At 28.6% G+C, this 22557-nt stretch overlaps 1 protein-coding gene across 2 annotated transcripts in view; it reads right to left on the minus strand.

The window, feature by feature from the left end:
• Positions 1–22557, minus strand: part of LOC129971545 (DENN domain-containing protein 1A-like) — a 53869-nt gene that overhangs the window by 15499 nt on the left and 15813 nt on the right. For both annotated transcript variants that reach the window (XM_056085415.1, XM_056085414.1), the window contains exons 7-18: positions 21710–21779; positions 17665–17766; positions 17401–17454; positions 15676–15737; positions 14535–14633; positions 13965–14015; positions 11132–11177; positions 9158–9259; positions 5390–5617; positions 4306–4443; positions 2677–2715; positions 1724–1792 (exon numbers count right to left, since the gene is read on the minus strand). In XM_056085415.1, coding sequence (XP_055941390.1) covers positions 1724–1792; positions 2677–2715; positions 4306–4443; positions 5390–5617; positions 9158–9259; positions 11132–11177; positions 13965–14015; positions 14535–14633; positions 15676–15737; positions 17401–17454; positions 17665–17766; positions 21710–21779 — 1060 coding nt within the window. The remainder of the gene's footprint in view (positions 1–1723; positions 1793–2676; positions 2716–4305; positions 4444–5389; positions 5618–9157; positions 9260–11131; positions 11178–13964; positions 14016–14534; positions 14634–15675; positions 15738–17400; positions 17455–17664; positions 17767–21709; positions 21780–22557) is intronic.

A 22557-nucleotide genomic window follows, 5' to 3' on the forward strand; every position in this document is an offset into this window, starting at 1 on the left:
ACAGTTATAAAGTTGTCCAAATATAATAAGCAAGACGGATTTTGTGGAACATCTCTAAACTATTCGCCAAAGTCAGGATTAATATTTTTATCTGTTCAATCTGTATAAAATGTAGATTTTTTAAAAATTTCTAAAAAAAAATTAAAAATTTCTAATCTACTCTTAATAAGATCAGAATAATAAACAAACCATTCAATAAAGTGAGTGACTAAATACTATAGCAATGTTTCTGTAGATTGAACCAGAGAAATTTATTCCATTCACAATTACAGCAGTCTCGTGTATGTTTATTAGTTGCAATCTGGAATCTCATGAAAAAAGCACTGTCTCTCGAACCAAAATTCAACTGAACTATACAAAGGGGGGGGGGTGAGTATAAAATAAGTGAGTTTCTGCTTTTAAATCAAATAGCAGAAACCTGCCAAATAACATAATCGTGAATGGTGTTTTGTTTATGGAGCTTACCCTACAATTTTTTTAATTCTTGAAATGTTAAGAGATTGACATTTTTTAGGAGTAAGAGAGGGGGGGGGGAAAGAACTAAGAAAATTAAAACTTTCAGTACTCTCCCTGTTTTTATGGAAATTTTCAAACTACCCTGCATTTTCTCTGTTTTTTTCCCCAATCTGAAAGGTAGTCCAGAAATTAGGATAGTCCTGAATTCGCACTGACAAATTTTTGAATAAGTAATGCATGTTAGATGTGTTAGATAAAAAAAACTGATTCATTATACCATTTGGCTACTACTTCACCATGACTAAATAAAAAAAAGCTAAGACTACCAACATTTATTAAAAATATTGAAAATTCCTTTTGTGTTTCAGTATTTAATAAATTAAAGAAGCTTCGAATTAATTAATTATTTATTCACTGAGATATAAATCCTTCCTGAAATTCAGTTTTTCTACAGGACTTTAAAAAAAATCCCATAATGAAATGGGTAAGGACGGTTAAAGCCACATAAATAATTCCAACTTCAAAGTTCTCACCCTCCCCTTTATTTCAAAACTGAATGTATAAATCTGAAAATATGTTTGAAAATATTTCACCAGACACTGAATTATACACGTTAAGATAATCCAGATATTGAAATAAAAAATTAAAATAATAATAAAAAAACCCTTATTTCCTGAGGTAAAACCACATAAAATTGAATAAAAGCATTTTGTTGGCCTGCAAAAGTCTTCAACAATCTTTATAGTCTAGGAACATGTCACAAAACCAGATTGAAATTTCCTGGCATAAATTATATAAATAATTATTCTCCACATACTTCATTTGAAGTTCCAATTTTGAAAATTGTGAAGACGCAATAAATGACATGATAGTATTATCTCTAGCTACTGATTTATTGAAGATTTCTTGGCAATTCTGGAAGTAATCCTGCTTGTGCCCTCTTTTTTCTTCCGAATACCACAGAGAGAAAAGATTGGCAATTGATGGCATTTCCATACAAACACACTTTTCCCATTGGTAGAATTCTTAATGTGAAACCAATATTTTCTCTTCTCTCCCCCCCCCCCAAATTATAAATATATTTGCTTATTTTTACAGGATCCAATGAAAAAGTATTTTCCTGGGAGTGCACATACAGCAAAATGAAATTCAGTTTTAAAGGATTGAGCAAAATCTATATATATATTATACTAACAACAATACAACATAATATGTGATTCTATGTTCTACCAATTAAGGAGTTAAATAAGAAAACAAAATTACTCACTGTATGATTATGTATATCTTGAATACGTGAACGAATGTCTTTGTAAGCCTTTTTAGAAGTATCCTTCATCTAAAATGATGTTTATTCAGTTACAATTGAGTTTAAAAGAAATAATACACATGAATGTAAACCCTCTAATTAAAAATAATAAAGCATTGAATTTTAAAATGACTTACAAAAAAAAAAAAAAAAACATACTTAAAGCAATGAATAAAGGGAAGTTGAGAATTAATACCATGATAATGTAGTTTTACTTTGGAAATCAAGATATACCAAAATTTTTACTTATTAAAAAAGAAAAAAATTATACTATACAGTAAAACATGCATTTCAAGAATAGATGACGTTCATCAAACAGTTTCATATCTGCCAAGCAATAATACATCCAAAATTGTATACCCAATATATTATTTTTTAAGGCACACATCATCTATCATATTTTAATGCAAAAGCCTTTTGAATAAAGTCGTTTTTAAAATTAGCTAGATGAACAACAACAACAAAAACAAAACAAAAAAAATCTATTTTTATATAATTTGTTGTAATTAAATATAAGTCTACAGTGATACTGAGATCTAATAATCAAAGATTGCAAGGGCACTTTAAAATGAAATTAAGATGGAGGAAAAAGTATGCAATTTTTAGAAATACATAAAAGATTTCATAGATAAAATAAAATATTTTCATTTTAATATAGTATACATTAAGAGGCCTTTTTAATGGCAATAAAAAAAGAAGTGAAGACATGAATCATTTGCAATGTATCTGGTAAGATGTGCAAATTAATAAGAATAGAGCAAATAACTATATAATTTCTCAATATATGTGTGTATATAACTGCTAAATTGATATAAATATTTTTGATTAATTAATTCAACAATCCAAAAGTATTTAACTTGATTATTCATATAAATTCGTTATGACAAATATATAAAAACTTTCAGTTTTCTTACCATTGTCTTCACATTTTTAAAGAATGCTCCACCTTCCTTCTATAAAGTGAAGGAAAAAAGAATTAATTTCTACTACTAATAAAGGTGAATATATATATATATATATATTAGATTGGGGAAAAAAATATCCATTGTTTTCAGTGAACTTCAAGACTTTATTTAACTCCTATGTTCATTTTGTATAGTATACCATACATACAACTTTATAAAAATATACTACCACTATAAAATAATTTTTAACTTAGTTTTATTAAACGATTTATTTATTTATTTTTTGATGTTTTTTATAGTGTAAAGAAGTTACCTATATACATTTTTTTTGCTTTTCTTCAAAAAAGCAATCTTGCTACAATAAGGGTTAACATGGCTATCAATTTTGGTCAAATATATACCTCTTTATTCTTTAATTTATTGCCATTTTCCATAATGCTATTCTCATAGAAGTTTTGGTCCTTACTGATGAAAAACTCTAGTAATCAGTTTTCACAATCTTTTCTTGATGGCAATTTCTTATCACTAAGTAAGTTTTGCAATGCAAGATAAAAATGGTAATCGCTTAGTGCCAGGTCTAAACTATACGTTGGATGCATCAAATCTTCACAACTCAGTCCCAGAGTTGATGGAACACAATAATTCTGTTGGCCAATTCTGATCAATCGCTAGCTTTAAATGGTCCAGTTATTAACAGTAGAAATCCAAAATTAATGTTTGGCCATATGTAAGCAACTTCTAATAAATAATTCCTTTCCAGTTTCACCAATTGCACAGCAGGACCTTCTTGGCCATTAGACCTGGTTTCGCCATCGTTTGTGCTGCTTCACCAAACTTTGACCACAATCATTTTCACATGCAACCCATTTCTCATCCCTAGTCACCATCCATTTAAGAAATGGGTTAATTTCATTCCGTTTGGCCAAGGCTTCACAGATAGAAATTTGATCCATCATGTTTTCTTATGTTAATTGGTGTGGTGTCCAAACATCAAGCTTCTTTTTTAACCCAGCTTTGTGCAAATAGTTTAAAATTGCTTTATGATCAATCTTTAGCTCCTCTTCGATGCTACAACTGCTGTCATGCCCGTCAATTTCAATTATTTCCACGATTTTATCGACATTTCTGATGACAGGCCTACTTAAACGGAATCGACATATCCAAAATTGCATGAAATTGGTTATTGTAGCATTGGAACCATAAACACCACTCACAATTACTGTCACCTGGCTTGCATTTTCTTTTTTATCAAAGAAAAACTAAAATGTACCGAATTTTCTCTTTGTTGACTTTCAATCAAATATTTAATCATGATTTCCTCCTATAATGAGATGGCTTTAACAAATAAATGGCAGGTCAACATTAGATGAATTAGTGCATTGGACGAAAGGGAGAAAAATATTTAATGGGAACAGGTTGCAGAGAAATAATAGGATTGTGCATGCTTTCTCTACTTCCCTTTATAGATATATCTTCATTCTTTGTGCAATGAATAAGTGAAACATAGTCAAAATTATATATAACTGATATTCTCAGTAAACTATTTGGTCACTAGAGGCAGTTAATATTCTATTAAAATATATAAAGGAAGACAAAATTTTAAAAAAATGTTAAAGAAATGAAAAGAGTCAAACTTACTTTCATATTAGTTACCCAATCCCTGTACTGATTTCTTAGTCGGAAACTGGTTTTATCTTCATGCGCAGTCAATTCAAATTCGAATTCATCATTCACACCTTGGCCAGCATTCAACTTTTTAAGCCTGCTTTCTATAAACTTTATAGGGAAAATATAAAATAAAATTTCTAAATGTCATACACATATAATTGAAATTTCAATATATAACAAAAAATTTGTCAATGTCACTTTTTATAATCTGTAAATCGATTAAAATGTAAACCAATGCTGGATTAAAACAATTCTAGTAATAAAAAGATGAATAATTCACTATTAGTGAACAATGCTAAAAGGAAGAATCAAGCATCAATCAATGTCTTTTTCAAAAACTGAAAACTTGATCGCATCAGATTTACCTTTCCATGTGAAAGTTAAAAATAATTAATGAATAGTAAAGTAAATTATTTTTATAAGTTTATGTTTTATGTTAGTTGATATTCATACTGTATAATATACATAAATTTATGCTTTATGAAATTATGCAAAATATTATATAATATATTTATGCTTGGTCAAACTTTTCTATAACTTTTAAAAACAAATACAGTTAATAAAAATAAATAATGAAGCAACTCAAAGAATATGAATATGAGCAATTTTGGAGTAAACTAAAATGTTTTTAATGATATGGGTGTGACAAGAGCCTGGCATTTATAAAGTGCTGGTATATCCTTCGTTTTCATTACTTGATCTGACTTTAAGTCATATTTAACCAGTAACTGAGAGCCTATCATATTTTAACAAGGGAAAAAAATCGCAACAAATGTTGTGCAATACATTCACAAAAGTGACAATTTTTAAACCATTTTCTTATTTCTTTCACATTTATATACATTTTTGTAGTTTTCTCCCTCTTTTTTCTTGTGTTATTGTGGAATAAAGAAAGGGTTTTGTTTATATTTTGGACCTTTTTTTGCATTTCACTGCACTGATGGCTCTACAAATTTTATACAAGTAAACAAATATCCCTTGGTTAGAAAATGATACTTCATAGAAATTATTTAAATCCTAAATTTAAATGTGAATCAATTAGTTACAAACATACCTGTTGAAATATTTGTAAATCAAGCATCTTTTGTAGAAAGGGCTGCATAGCAGAAGGTCTACTTAGTACAAATAATTCAGGGCTAAACGTAATCTTTTCAGTTGGTCTTAACTTCAAAGCATTCCAATATCCACCAATGAGTTTCACAAGTGCTCTTAGGAAAGCTCTTGCAACTGCATCACCTAGCATTTCTTGGGGGCGCTTCAAATCATGCCTCAAAGACTGAAGCTGAAAATGATAAAAAATTTATTACAAAAATATTGAAGTGATTAATATTATAAATAAAATTAATATTTTTGTGATGATTTCGACTTAATGACATTTTTGACAACTTGTTGACTAAATGTATGTTTGAAAAGTACAAGGTCTCAAGATTTAATGCTGCTTGATTTCTGAGATATGAAAAAATCGACTCACGTTTCACCAGATTACAAAAGACACATAACGACTCTAGAATAGACATTGAACGCAAAAAAGCCTAGTGAGCTCTGTGATACTTACAATTCTTCACATTTAGTTGTATTTGAGCTATATTAGTAAACTTTTTCACATATCAGAATTTGTGACTTTTTAATACAATAATCATCTGCAAATTATTTTAATCCTATGATGCATTTACACCTCTTATCCTAGGAGGAAGACAATATGTGGTACAAATGGTTTCAAAAATAGGATTGGATTTTTCTGTGAATAGGATATAAAACAAAACAAACAAAAAAAAACTGTTAGAAGTGATGACAAAGATATAAGACAAGAATATTCAAAAAAGAAAATGTAAGATGCACAAAAAGATCTAGAATTCTTGGGGAAGAAAATGAAGCAGATCAGAAACAACTGATAGCTAAAACAAAATTCAGAATAAATAAATAAAAGCAGAACTTTAAAACAACAAGACGAGCTTACCAATCTTTACCTGTTGCAACTTTCAGGCAGATATAGAGAATGCTGGAACACAATTTCAGGAGAAAGAAAATTACAAGTGTAGCATATTGACCTAAAAGCTCCTTCCCTTAATTTAAATATTTTTGCCCTAATATCAGAAAGCCCGACATTTCATCATGCTTAATTACAAAAAGCAACCAACTATTGTGGAATTCAATTTCAGTTGGTTGAGCTACTGAGTGCAACACCTGCAATTTGCATTAGTACCTAGGTATTATTCATGCTTGATTGCTACTGAATTATAAAAGCATACGTCTTCAAAGCATTAGACTATGTTACCTTTTACTATAAAAATCATCTGTAAATTAAAATCCATAAAAAATCATCTGTAAATTACTCAAATCCAAGGAACCTTGGATTAAAGAGTATAATTCAAATCCAAGAAATTAGAAATAAATCCTCCTTTTGCAAATGAAAGAGTGTGCAATGCAATAATATTAAATACTGTGAGTATATGATTAAGCAAAAAATTTATCCATAAGTCAAAACATGAAATATTGTATTTATAATTGCAATAAAAATTATAGAAAAAGAATTTTTGCGACACATTTCTTTTACAATTGCAGTTTTGATTATAAACCTCCTAGAATTAATATAATATGTATCTCGAGACAGAACCAAAACAGTAAAATTTAGCTTCAGATAATGTAAGCAAATTTTGATAAAAATAAAAGTTTTTGATGTCAAATAATTACAACATTGGAGTAAAAGAGCACTCCCAATAAATGATGCAACTTTTTTCAAAAAATCTTGCAAGGCATGCTAATAATAATGAAGCACAAAGTAACTAATAGGATAACTAACTTTTATTACAGAAAATAAATAAATAAAATACAGAGTGTACAATTTTTTAAAAAGGTAAATAGAAATAAAACAAAAAGTATTAAAACAATATTTGAAGCAAACTTATTTGACAAATTTTATTCCAAATATATTTCAAGCTCCAATTTTATTAACGTGAGGGATATTTTAATGCAAAATTTTGAAGCCTGCCTTATTTATTTGAATTTTCTTATAAAACAACAAAAAAATTATTAAAATTATTTGCCTTAAAAATATCTAAAAAACAGCAATCAATAAAATATTTTTCACAAATAAACTTAAAGGATGTCTTAAAACTCATTGTACATATGCTAGGAGGTGATAGAACATAACTAGACAAGCACAAATCATCATGCAATGCATGGGTGGAACTCAAGCCATAAAGTGCTAGAGGGTACCTTCCAGCAACCATAAAAAAAAGCTGTTCACAGCAGCCATCTTCATACGTTTTGTGGATTCCTGATGAGATGGATTCATACTCAAATTAGGAGAATGCGGAGATGCATTACATCTACGGAGCTGCAGACGGCAATGCAAAGGAAGCCGAAGGAAGATTGTATGTACCAAGAGCCTTTTCTAACAAGATGCGTCCCTGATTTGAGGACCTTTCAACAACTGCACCGATAACTCTGCAAAAGGGGTTCCTTTTCAAGTGGCATGCAGGACACTGGGCGTGGAAGAAGTGCAAGGATGCCATCTGTAATGGACGACATTGTATATTGCATTAGCAAGTGCCTTGACTCTAGCATGCAGCAATGTTCCAAGCCATTCAAGTTTCCCATAATACAGTGTGGCAAATACTGTGAGAGAAAGGAATACATCTCTACCACACGCACAGAGTTCAGGGCCTGGAACCATCAGATTATCACACACACGTCAATTTTACAACGAGGTTTCTGCAACAGACTCGGATTCTTGTGCATACATTGATCACTGATGAATGCACATTCACATGCCAGGGTATTTCGAATATCCACAACAATCATAGATGGGAAACTGAAAACCTGTACATATTACATCCACGTTCATTCCAGCAATATTTTGAGCTAAATACTTGAGTTGGAATCGTGCACAATTATTTTTTTGGATCATACTTACTGCCAAGACGTACTGGATGGAGTTTCATTTCTTGTGTTTTTGCAAAAGGTATTGCCGTGTTCCATGTTCAAGCACACATCATATAACGCACGTGGTTCCAAAATTATGGGCCACCAGCACATTAAAGTGTGATTGCATGTAACACCTTAAATATCATGTATCCAGGGCGATGGATAGTCTGTGGTTATTCAATCAACTGCCCAGCCCACTTACTTGATTTGTCAAGTCTAGACTTTTCCTTCTGGAGCCATATGAAGAGCCTATCTATCAAGATGGTCCTAATGATTCTGCTGAAGACCTTATTGTCCATATATCCATAGAGGCTGCTACCATCAAAGATGTCTGGTGTTTTGCCAATGTACAGCGGTCATTCCATCGATGTTGTGAAGTCAGCGTTAAAATCAGTGGCCATAATTTTGAGCAATTGCTGTGATGGGGGACATAGTGTTGTTTAATTTTATTTTGTTGAATAAAGTGTTTTTCTTCCCTTTTATAGGTTTCGTGACACATGTTTCAAGCACTAGTGCTTTATGACTTGGTATTCTGATCACAGATTGTATGGTGATTTGTGCCTGTCTAGTTGTGTTTTATCACTCCCTCACATATGTACTGTGAGTTTTGGAACACCTAATATATCTTCCACTAGAAATTAAATATGAATTTTATGTAAAAGTTTGAACAGAATTCAAAGCAATAAACTAATTATGCAGGACAAAATTATTGCAATTTTCTGCCAGCAGAGCCTCTATACAAAATGTACCATATCATATTGATAATATCCAGGACTGACTCTCAGAAACAGACATTAGCACTAGAACAAGCTGATAAATTATTAGGACCCCTTAACAGAAAAATACCAAAATAAGTTTCTGTCACCTGAATTTAAAAAAAAAAAAAAATGTATACCACTTCAGAAGGGAGAGCATCAAGATCAGCAAATGGTGTTTCAATTTTATTTTCATCAGCATCTAAATATACAACATCTCCCATATCTGTCATTTTCATTCTCTGAAAAAGAATTAAGAGATATTATGCACTTTAACATTTAAATACAATATATTACAGGGATTGAACAAAATAATATGAGCACCTGTGGGGGAAAAAAAAACTTAAAAGAATTTATTGTATACTACCGCCCTTTCTTGTAGAAGAGTGTCACTAGTCGGGTAGAATATGTACATATCAATCTAGTGATAACAATGATAGTGTTTGCATACAAAATATACTGGAGTAATTAAAACTTCATTGTGATTAACTTCACAGATTTTGAAAAGAGATGTAGAATTTTTTGGAACCCATCTTAACAACCCTTGCTGTACAAAAAAAAGCACCATCTCGACAGTAGTGATAACCCATAGCAAACAGGGAAAGACATCATCTGTGAAGGAAAACAGCAGCCGAAAGTCAAAGTTGGTTGATAGATATAAAAGGATTTAAAGTAGATCATAGTAAGAAAGCACAAGACAATCTAGACATCCAAGTGACATCTTAGATGAACCAACATCTATCATCGACAGGAAGGTTTATCAACAAAGACTATCTACCACAAACTACAGATAGCAAGAATATACATACAGTAGAGTGGTTCTTCCAAAACTATTGACGATACCATGCAATACTTTGAAATGATAAAAATGGTATAGACTATACGAATCAGACATGGCAGAAAGAGTTATTTGGTTAGACAAATAATCATTCACCTTATTCCAGAATAGTAGACATGTGGTGAATGTAAGCAAAAACCTATAATAGTGATTGTCTCCTTCCTGTTAAGAATGGATGCAGAAAATCACCATTCCCATGTTTAGTTGTGGTTTTGAAGAAATTGTTATCCTGCATGTGCACCAGCTTATGCAAGTATTCTGGCTGACCATCTTCATCCAATGGTGCAAAATCTGTCCCTAATTTTCAATCTGTGTTATACGACGATAATGCGCCCATTCACAATGCTGAAATTTTTGGAGATTGGAATGATGGATAGAAACACCTAGAGAGAGACTTCAGTCCCCAGATATATAACTGAATCTTTGTGGGATATTTTAGAGGGCAAATTCTGCAATAGCTTTCTAACTCTAAAGATTTTGAATTAGTGACATTTTTATTGGATGAGTGACTTTGTATCTCTGTGACAGTTGAGCACGACTTGCATTTGTCCATCCTACCATGGATGCAAATTGTAATTAAAGCAAAAGAAAAACCAACAGCATATTAATAAAGATTTTGTCTCATTCCAGAGATGCTCTTATTACTTTGTTCCTATATATATATATATAATCACACTTATTCAAATAGGAAGTCTAATAAATAAAAATAATTTTATTCCTCAGTGGCAAATTGAAGTATTTTGTGGTCTAAAGCACAGGACAATATGAGGTGCCTCTTTTAATGATAAATTTAGTTTCATATTTCATAATGTTTAAAACTGAATATCATGATAATTCTATATTTTAGGCTTATTGTTTACTTTAGTAATTTTATGAAAATGCATATGATTTTATTTATTATGATACATGATTGTATGGCATTCATGTTTGTACATACTGTCAATGTTTGTACTAAAACAGATACTCAATGCTTATAAATGTTGTAAAAACTAAGTGAAAGTTTTGAAACAAACAGAAACCTGAATAATTATACTTGATAAAGTATTACTGTTTTTTCCAAATTTCTTTACTTGACACCTAAGCTAATAATGTATCTTTAACTGACCTGCCAGCTCATAGGCAGGTGCTTAGTATACCTATTTAAAAATCCAGCAGTGCAATGCTTTCGTTTTATTATTAGAATATTTGCAACTTATTTATATCAACTTATTTAAAGAAAAATACATCAAATTCACAATTTTATTTATAAAGATACATTTATGAAAAATATACATACAGCTAAAGTAGTTGCTGGGATTCCAATTAAAAATGGCATGGGAGCACTGAAAAAGAAAATAAGAGCTTCAAATAAAGGACTTGTGTAAAAACAGATTAACTTAATGATTCAACAGTTAAAAACAACAGTTATTTAACAAAGAAGATATTCATATGAATAACAGTTCAATGAAAACAAATATTTTACTGCTGGTCAGTAATTTATATTTAGCATTTATAAAGAAGGGGAAAAATAAATACTAAAGGATAATAGTTTCTTGTTTAAGAATATACCTATTTTTTTTAATAAAATAAAATAAAATTTAAAGTAGTAACCAATAATGATTTGATTTTGCCAACTGCTGTTTCATATGAAAGCTCATGGAATGGGAGCAGTAAAAGTTTCTTAGATATCAATTATTGCCTGCTTTTCACCATCCTTCCTTTTTGAGAGAAATTGAAAAAGCACTAACCTACTGTACATTCTCCAGGGGAAAGCTATGGCATAGATAGTCATATAAAGTCTCAACCACAATACAATTTTCGAAAAAGTTTTACCTCATATGGAATAATGACCCTTAGATACAACATCAATGGTTTCCTATCCTCTGTTATTCTCTACTTTATAGAGAGAAATTATAAAAACACAACTTCAGTGTTTATTCTTTATAAGAAAATCTTGCAACAGAATTTCTTATTCACATTCATTGTACTAATTTTGAAAAATGCATTTCATATTGTTGTGAAACTTCCTCCACTACGTCCATAAAGTCAACATATTCACTTGTAGTGGCTGTATGGTGTAAAACAATCAGCAGGCTTTAATAATAAGCAAGGACATTTATTAACACGAATACAGGCAAAAATTACATAGCCAAAATGCACACAAGCAATATACAGCAGCCCACAAGTAGTAATCAGTAGTGAATAACAACCCCAACACACAAAGCAGCAAGACGGAATTCAGCAGGAGGAGGAAATCTACATAGCTACACTTTACAGTTTCTTAAAATGCCTGTAATTCTCCACTATCTCCTCGCTTTAGCTGATCCAATTGCCAACTCACTATTGCACAACTGGCTACTCCTCCCAAGACTCGATGCTGCTTCCATAATAAATGCCAGGATTTGGACACAGTTCAATTCACCAATTGCTTGAGCTCCACTCAACACTTGCGCTTCACTAGAATGATGCAACTAATTTGCTGTTGACTTGCTACATGACTCTAAACTTCCCTGTAATAAATACATGACTGTTTTCAACTCGGACTGCTGGCCTTTTATAGTTTCCAGAGCTGGGCAGAGAAGGTTCTAGAACAATCAAGCATATCTTAGCTAATATTGGCTTGAAGATTTTAGCATCATCTATTTTGTCATCAAATTTTTGTCGCCAAGCCTGGGGGTCACTGATCCGACATTCAATCAGCATCCAATAGAGCTGGTGATAAAATGGTCTATCCAATGATAAAACTACACATGCTGGGAAGCAACATTACAGATTCGTAACATTATGAATGCTCATGATTCCTACACAAATCTTGCTTTAATTGTGATAAGATTGTTCATCAAAGTTGACTGACAATACTAAATTAATATTATCATTAATAGTTGCCTTCAGCAATCATATACACCAATTTTGATGAGATTTATCAAAAAAAAAAAGTAAAATATTATTTAAAACTATGATTGTATAATAATGAAAGAGAATTCTGACTAGTTAACAATGCTTGCAAAGTAGCAATATTAACTGTAATAAAAATTGGCAAAATAGATCTAACTGGGAAAGTTTGGAACCTGCCTTTTATTATTTCTCAAAAATAGAGGTAAATGACCTTGACCTACCTGGATGAGATCTTATAGAAAATAAAAAATGGTGAGACATTAAATATTTTCTTAAATGTTTGAGATTAGGGAATTATGGCAATATCTTTCTTTGTAAAGAATGCACAATTAAGTAGTGTTTCAGTGATCTTTTTAAAAAATAGCAGTAGTTGAGAGAAAGAAACTATTGATTGTGTATCTGGCTGTGATTAACTTTTATTTCAAATAAAAATTGGAGAAATCATCACAAAAGTTGTGGCTGGGGGCTGACTCTTTCACTTTGCCAATTATTTTAAATATATAGATGATGGGTGAACTATTAGTTTTCAAAGACAATTAGATTATTTTAAATTCAAAAATAAATTGGATAAAAAATCATAAAACCTTGAATATTATTTCACATCATTTTTACAATGCTTATGGTTTATACAAACATAAAGATCCTAATAGCAATATTAAAAGGTAACAGCCAAAAAGTTTTATCCTAATTTTAGGTAAAAAATTGAATCGCATATTGAAGGTTGAGAGTAACTGAGAATATCAATTGCAATTTAAGATACTATTTTAATTAGGGTTATATTTTTTAACTGAACTTTCTATAATCAATTTTTTTACAAATATACAAATATTTGACCTTTTCTTTTTATACTTACATCCTTATTTTATTAAAATCTCTGTTAATAAATCAACAAATATTTCCCCATCTGAATTTTTAAAAAATGTATTATCTTTATTTATGTCTGTCTTAATGCATAATGAAAACAGAGTGCATGCAAAAAAATCCAAAAGGTATATTAATGGAATGCTTAAATTGATAGCCACAAATGATAAAATTATTAAATTACTTTTCTTAAACAGTCTGATAATTTTATGCCATTTGATTAATAACTGCAAATTTAATATATTTGCTTGTGCAAATAAGTAAACGAAGATTTCTTGCTAAATCAACATGCAAATGAGCTATGATAATTTTTATATTGATTTCTAGAGTTAAATTGCCAATTTCAGTGCATTACTATATAGATTAAAACTTACCTTAAATAATCAGACAGATGTTTTGGTAAAACTGGAATGAATATATGTTGCCTAAAAATCATTCACATATATTAAATTTGAAATCTGAGATACAATCAAAATTTCAATATTAAAATTGATTAAATAAATTTCCATAATTAACATTTTGGATTATTTAACATAAGGAAGAATCTATGATTATTTCAAAAGTTTTACACAGCTGCAAGTTAATCAAAATTTGAATTTTTTTAAAAGCAGGGACATCTAGAAACACACAATTAATAAAATACTACACATTGGATTGCAAATAAGTAAAAAGTTCAAGAAATGATTATGCATTTGCTATGGAATACAGACATATTAAAAAATTAATTTAGAATTTTAGGAGGAAAAGAAAGTAATTATTAAATAATAATTTAAGTAAATTAAAATATGTTAGCTTTTTTTCCCTTTGCTAATTAATTATTAATTACAGCAACTTCAAACAATTCAGAAGTTCATACTGTTTATAATAATTTATTTATTATTGCTCTTTATGTAAAATCTTATGAAAATAATAATAAAAATAACCTTATAATAAAACTAACATACCAATGCATTGGATATATCAATGCATTTGCAGCTTGAACACAGGCACTTAACCGACTAAGTTTCTTTGAAGAAATTAATATCCTTCTTTCATGCAGCATGCTAAAGAACAATTAAAACAAAAATTTAAAAAATTAAATCAAAATTAAATAATTTTTTATAACTAATTGCAAGAATCCTATATAGATGTACAAATTATATAGGTATATTATACAATCAGTTATAAGATGTCACATAGGACTAATTTATTTCATAATTTTAAGACTTCTCTACATACATTCATAAATACTACAATCAAAAACTTCAGAAAACAATTTATATAAAAATTCTTTCAATGACCCTTAAAAAACAAAAACCTGCTTCCAAATAAGGATCAAGCTTTTTTTTTTTTAAATTTTAGAATTAATTAAACAACACATGACCACTTATATAACATATCTATAAGACATTTTATTGACTACTTTAGGTTTTAAAGTATCAAATTGAACAATTTCCATGTATATGAAAAAAGAGAGAGAGAGAGAGAGAAAAAAAAAGTATTCTCCACTGCACTTTCTAAGACAATTTTAAATAAATAAGTCACTTATAATCTGATCAAATACAAATTCAGAAACTTTATCAGTGGAAAAATAATTTTTATGTTATCTAAAAATTTTTTAAGAATATATATATATGAGGGATAGAAATTTCTACACTACATTTAAAAATTCCTTTCTAAATACAGCTTTGATAGTATGTACACAAATATTTCCATATTTTCACTCGAAATGACAATTACTTCTAAACAGACACACTGAGATCAATGTGTCATCATTAAAATGAGGTCACCAGGAATAATCAGAAGTAGTACATTTATCCTTTCAATGATAAAACTGAAAAAGTTTATTAGAATTTGTTTTGTTTAAAATTGGTAAATTTTTTTAAAGCAATAAAAAAAAAGTCTGGTTTTTTTTACCCACGCATATATATATTATGTTACTTCAAAAGTTCAAATTATTCCTAGTATCTTTCATGAATTTGCAGTATACTTAAAATAATAGATTTTTTTATTAATGAAATTTATTTCCAATATATTATTTTAAAAATATAACAAATTTATAAAGCAATAAATGTTCTTTGGTGTAAACATGCATAAAAAAATTACCTAGCAAAAATAATCATCATATTCTGAGCATCAACAGCATTAAAATACTCTGTCATATTTCTCTGAAAAGTAATAAAATAAGGTTATTACATTATGTTAAATATATATTAATTGATATGGTTTTCAGTATGTAAATATTTACAAAAACAAAGATAAATTTTCAATTATCAATTATTACTTCACATTTTATACAGAATTTAGACATTTATTAATTAAGAATTAATAAATGAAAATATAAATATTTGCATAAATTTCATTAATTACATTTAAAAATTTCTGAATATAAATAAATAATAACAAATATTTATTCAAAAGCAATTATGTAACCAAAAGCATAATCTAAAAAAATGGGAATGGCACAGGGTGGTTCATATTGAATGGAGCCTAGTTATGAACTCTGTAATTAATTTATTTTGATAAATTGAATTTCCCATGAAATTACAGCTCATTCAAGTTTCTATAGCTGCTACATGTGTGTTCTTTTCAGTGACATGGCAAATGTCTATGTAATATTCTATTTTTTGCCACACTTCAGATAGAATATCCTCTATGAATGAGTTCAACACATCAGTTAACCACTGCTTCAATTGAAACCCTGGACTAGTGGAGACACAAAGGCTTGTCTAATAAAACCACATGAAAAAAATCACAAGATATTAGATTTGGGGATCTTTCCAGGCATGAATGCAATGACATGTAATTTGATTTAGCACAGCCAATCCAATGATGGGATAAGACAATTCTAGTATTGACATACACAGTCATGCCAGTGTCAAACACTGTCTTGTTGCAGAATGAAGAAGGAACTGCTTCATACAACTGAAAGAACAACTATTCTGAGAGCATGTCACGGTAAATAAGCCCATTAATAAATTTTACCCTTAAGGTAAAAGGACTAAAGACACAACTGTTTATTATAATGCAAAAAACACTCACCAGTGGAGATCACACTAGTGTTCCAGTATTCTTTATACATTTTATGTGCCCCTAGATTGTAAATTATGATGATTAACTTTATAAAGTTGGTTCATCAGTAAATACAAAACCTCCAATTTCCAGCTTATGTTGCAAATCCATACAGAAACTTTACACAATGGCTTACGCATGGCTTAAATTGTAGACATCTTAGTAGCACATGCCACACCATTGTTTTAGGCACATTCAGCTCTGCACTCATAAAATGTATTAATTTTCGTGGCAGTTCATAAAAATGTCTCACGAATTTTTTCAGCCATTTCTGTTTTGATGTGTGTTTGTTCTGGACTGGTTTTTTTGCATTAACTGCCCATAATCGGAAACTGTTTCATTAACTGTTGAATGTTGTAATGAGGGAGTAATTCTTTACCAAATATTGAGCAATAATATCTTTGAATGACAATAAACGAAGATATGTTGGCATATTCCAAAACACAGAATGTGTTCTCTTAGTGGCCTCTAGCATTCATTTGATTACTGGAAGAATTTTTGTTGCCAGATAAAACTTATATAATTGTAGTTTCAGAATAAGTTTGTTTCAACTAAATAAATCAATTACAAAATTTGTACCATGCAATTCTTTTTGCCCCATTCAATTTGAATCACCCTGTATTGCTATAAGATTCCAATAAGAGGACTTACAATTTTTTGAATATAAATAAATGATAATATCAGATGTTTACACAAAAAAAGTGGTGTAGCAACAAAAGCATAATCTAAAGAAAAATAGATATGGAATTTTTTTTTTACATTTTCTGGAATGCTAGGAAGTTTCTCATGGTCAGGAGCAGTTGCAACAAAATCCTGCAATTAATACAACATAGTTCTCACATTACATTAAGTAGCACACAATGTAAGTTTTGCCATGAATCTTACAAAACTAAGTTAATAATATTAAGAGTATTATTAACTTAAAATAGAACTTATTAGAATATTATTAAGAATATATTAACAGATAGAAGGAAAAAAGAAAGTCTGCTATATAATATATATAAAGTGAAATTTAATAGTTACCTCATTTTTGCTTGATAAAACATGTAGCTGAAGACCAGGTTCAGGAATTTGAGCATGATATAAATTTTCTAAAAATACTGGTAAACCTTTACATTTTCTGGCCTAAAACCAAAATTAATAAACATTTATTATTTTAGAATATCTATGCAAGTAAAAAAAAAAAAAAAAAACTTTTCTATTTGAACCTAAATTTAATCATAAATTCTACTTTTCCCATTGGAATATAATTAAAAGATCGATTTTTAATAATATTAGATTATTTTGAGAATAATAATTTCAAAAGAAGTATTCCAGTTTTCTCTTTTTAACTATTAAGAATTGATATTAAAAATAATATACCATTATATATGCTTTGCAAGATAAATATTTTCATGAGCAATGGCCCCAGTGAAACTTTTAAAACAAACTTTCAGTTAAAATCTTCATACAAAAGAATTTATTACATCATTTCATTATAAACAATACGAGATGAACCAGATATTGTTTGTGGTGATAATACAATCATGTCTAATATTTTTAATACTAAAATATTTCTTTATGATAATGCCCAGACACGACTTAAACATCCTGATTCCAATTTCCCCAACTCATCATGCTATAGTGAAAACAGAAATGTCTTCATATTGTGACTTGTATTGCCATAATCTGAAACACTGCCCTTTAGCTATTATTTTTATGTATCTGTGCCTGACCAGTAGATAACCAGATAATATTTATTTGCACTCTCTATTGAGTTGAAATCGAATATTATGATTGAATGACCATACAGATTGGATATAATCATTAAAAATTAAATAAAATATTGCATAATAACTAAACAAATGTCATAGTAAGATAACTGTTTACTCTTTAAGATAATAAATCAAAATACAAAAATCCTTTTAATGCAATAACTATTTCAAAAGTTATTTACAAAATAATAATAATAATAAATAAATAAAATTCAGAGTCTAGTTTAATTTCATCTTAAAATCTAAAATTGTATATTTAATGTTATAAATTCCTGAGACAGAGAGAAAAATTATAATATTATAAAAATTATAAGTGATATTTTTTTGCAACTACTTCTTCTTTCCGATTACAAGTATTTTCTGTTTTACACATACACTACATTATATTATATACATACACAGAGGGAGACAGAGATTCTCTCACAATTAAACAGTTTTTCCAACATAAAGTAATAATTCCTTTTATAATTTCCAATTTTAAAAAGCAATCAAAAAGTATAAAATAGTTTTTCAAATTCAAACTATTTTGGATATAAAAATAGTATTTATTTAAAAAATATATTTAAGGCATTATAATTTGAAAACCATAATTATACATTATTATTATCTTATTTTTGCTTTCAATGTTAAAACAAAAGAGTTCAAATGGTAACAGCAGGGTGAAAAATAATTTAATTGCAATGAAAAAATAATAAAATTATGATTTTGTACAAACAGAAGATCAAAATTAAATACAATTGTAACAGGCAAAGTAAATTCAGACAATATACAGTTAAATAAATATATGATTCTTTTAAAAGAAATCCTATTATATTTTTAGAGAATTTTATTCTTTTTCTACTTATATACAAAAAAGAAAAGATGTAATAAATATTGGAAATTTTGAAGTAACAATGGAAAATTTTTCTATTATTTAATTATGTAGTGTTATTCACAGAAGATCATATAATTTCAACCACATTCATACAACAACCAAATATGTGCCAGTGTATTCAAATACGAAGAATAAATCTGATATTCTGCTCAAAAGTAACAAATTATCTACATGCTTCAAACAATTTATTCCAAATAAAAAAGCACAAAGATTATATATATAAAAAAAATAGGAATAAGAATGAATTTTGCCTGAAGAATTTATTAAAGGTCACCTTTAAACATGAATTCAAACAAGGGATTTTTTTTTTCCAGTGAGAGGCCTGACTTTACCCAAAAATTAATCCCTCATAACTTAAAAATCCCCAAAAAATTGAGGTTTAAAGACAGAAAAAAAAAATCATGTCAAGAATAAAAACAAGATAACAAAAATTTAGAAATTCTAACAATGAAAATATAGGAAGAATCAGAACCAAACAAAGAAATGAGTACCATGTAATTTATGATAGATCAGTTAAGCCAATCAAGATTGTTATTAAAACCTACCCACTGATAATTCCACAAATGAAATTAAAGCAGAGCATGATTAGCTTGGATATAAAATTGACCATGCCAACCATTTGAAGAAATTTAAAACAAGAACCTTGCTACTAATTTTTTATCCTCCACTCTCAGAAAATATCAAGAATATCTATAAGCTAGATATACTTTCATATATGCATATCCATACTGAAACATTTATTAGGAAATCATACAATCAATGCTTTAATTGCTAGTGTTGGCTTCATGGTATAAATTAATGCAATCTCAAAATAAATGGCATTAATATGTTGTTACGGTCTACTCAAGTATGGGGGGGAAGAAAACAAAAACAAACAAACAAAACCCCCTACAAAATGCATTAATTATGGAAATCCTCACATAGCCAAATATCATGATCGATATCCAAATATCAATATCAACTGGAAAATCCAACTAAAAAAAGTTTCATTTTTTTAAAAATTTAAAAATAACAATACAACCAGTCAAGATCCACAAAACTTCACTTTGTCAATTAAAGACAACATCTATAGACTTTAAATCAATTAAACAATTAACATAATAAAAAAAAAGATATCAGCAATATCAAAGAAGTACAATCAATCCTTAGTGAAATCAATTTTGCCAGTATTAAAGATATCAAGTTCAGCTAACAACAATTATTGACTAAAAGATAAAGATCCATAGATCATCCTTATAGATTCTCTGAAAAGCAGCCTCTGAATAATTTCTCCCGTTTTTGTCAAGTTTTGCAAAGCAAAAACTTTTTGCCTTCATTGCTACTTGGATTTTCTTCTACTATTGTAAGCTGAGCCCGATTTTGACTGGTTCTCACAACTTTAGCCTCAGATCTCTCCCAGCCTGTTACTGACCTTCTACGTAAACTCCATTTTGCTGTAGGAATCCTTCTTACAACAAAGCATTCTGATTATTCATCTTTTATAGTGACCAGGTTTGACATCTTCATCTTTGATCAATTGTGCCAATAATTTTGTTGTAATGTAGACTGTTCCTCTTCCTTTTTACTGTCCTCCTTAAAAAAAAAATCATAAGCCCCCCCCCTATTAAATTTTTTCCCACTTCAATAATGCTGAATTGAATTTTGCTTTTGTTGCATATTTCATTTGTTAGGTGACTGTGCTGGATATGTATTTTTCTTATAACATAGTTAAATGGAAAGGTTAAGAACTATTGAGTTCAAATGCTTCATTAATGCTCACAACATATTGCCAACGAAAAAAAAATATTTTAAAATGGAGAAATACCATAATTTAAGAAATTTAAAACACCAAAAACAAAATTAGATAAACATGTATATCTAGAAAATTCATCAAACAGTTTAAAAATAATTATTCATCCAAAAGCTGAGACCAATGGCAAAAGAATTGGGAGAGAAAATTTAAAACTACTCTTAAAAAACATGTGAAGACTTGCAAGGAAAAAAAAATCTACAGAAACATTAAAATACCAACATTCAAAATAAATTTTTTTAAACACCAAAATTAGCGAAACATTTTTAATTAGATTGAATTCATCAGTTTAAAAATAATTCTCCAACAAATAAGATCAATGACAAAAGAAGAAAGACCATAAAACAAAGGAAAAGAAATTAGCCATAAAAAGTTTTTAGTTTATACACAAAATATTTAAGTATTTATAAGTTTTGGCAAAAAGTTTATCTGTCTTGTAACAAGTCTATGAAGAAAGAATACAATAAATAGAAATTTAAAAGGACAAAATAGTAAGATAATTAGTCTAAGTAAGCAGTTTTCAAAATTAAAAAAAAAACAAAAAAAAAAAACACCTTGAAATAATGTTCAAATCTGTAATCAACTACATAAAAAAAATTAGAACACAAATTACAAACTAAAATTAATAAAAGAAACACAAAAACTTCTAACCTCTTCCTTATTTGTTAATTCAGCTATATGGTTTAGTATCTTATAAAATACTTCATGCCAGGGTAAGTAACTGAAACAAAGGGAAAGAAAAACAAATAATACAGGGAAAAAAGGTGGGAAAAAAGGTGGGAAAAAAGGATACTTCAAAATATACAAGCAGGGATCAACTACATGGCTATCATGATTCTATCATACTGTTTTGTCAACATGTTAATAAAAATATTCCAAAAAAAAAAAAAGAGAAAGAAATATTATAAGAATAAATTATGCAACTTTTTCAACTGTAAAATAATCATGCATTCCACAAATTTATGAATATGAAAAAATGAAGTCAAAGACAAATAATGCAATATACTTGAATTTATAATTAACACAATATTTCAAACATTTACTATTAAATAAATTGCAGTATTTTAGAAAAAAAATACTCTACAGCATTTTTTTTAATTGCAGTTTTATGCTTGATATTTTCAAAGAATTCTATAATTTTATCCCTATCCGAAAACATTTTTAAAATATGAAATTATAAACTAAATGGGTTATTTAAACAGTAAAATGATTTAAAATAATAATAATTTTTAAAAAATAAATACCAAAATTAACTAGATTAATACAATATAATACTGCATGTAATAATTTTCTCTAATATTCATACATAAAATAAAGAAAACAATGAAATATAAAGTTAAAAATATTAAAAAAGCAAATGCTGATTTTTTTTCTAGTACTGTTTTATAATACTAAATAAAAATTATAATTTCACAAAAAATTATAATTTTTCTATGTTTCAATGCATTTTCAAGAATGAATAGAAAAACATAAACATAGAAGCATTTTCTATCTCCTCC

This window comes from Argiope bruennichi, chromosome 6 (genome assembly GCF_947563725.1).
Source record: "Argiope bruennichi chromosome 6, qqArgBrue1.1, whole genome shotgun sequence".
Lineage (NCBI taxonomy): Eukaryota > Metazoa > Arthropoda > Arachnida > Araneae > Araneidae > Argiope > Argiope bruennichi.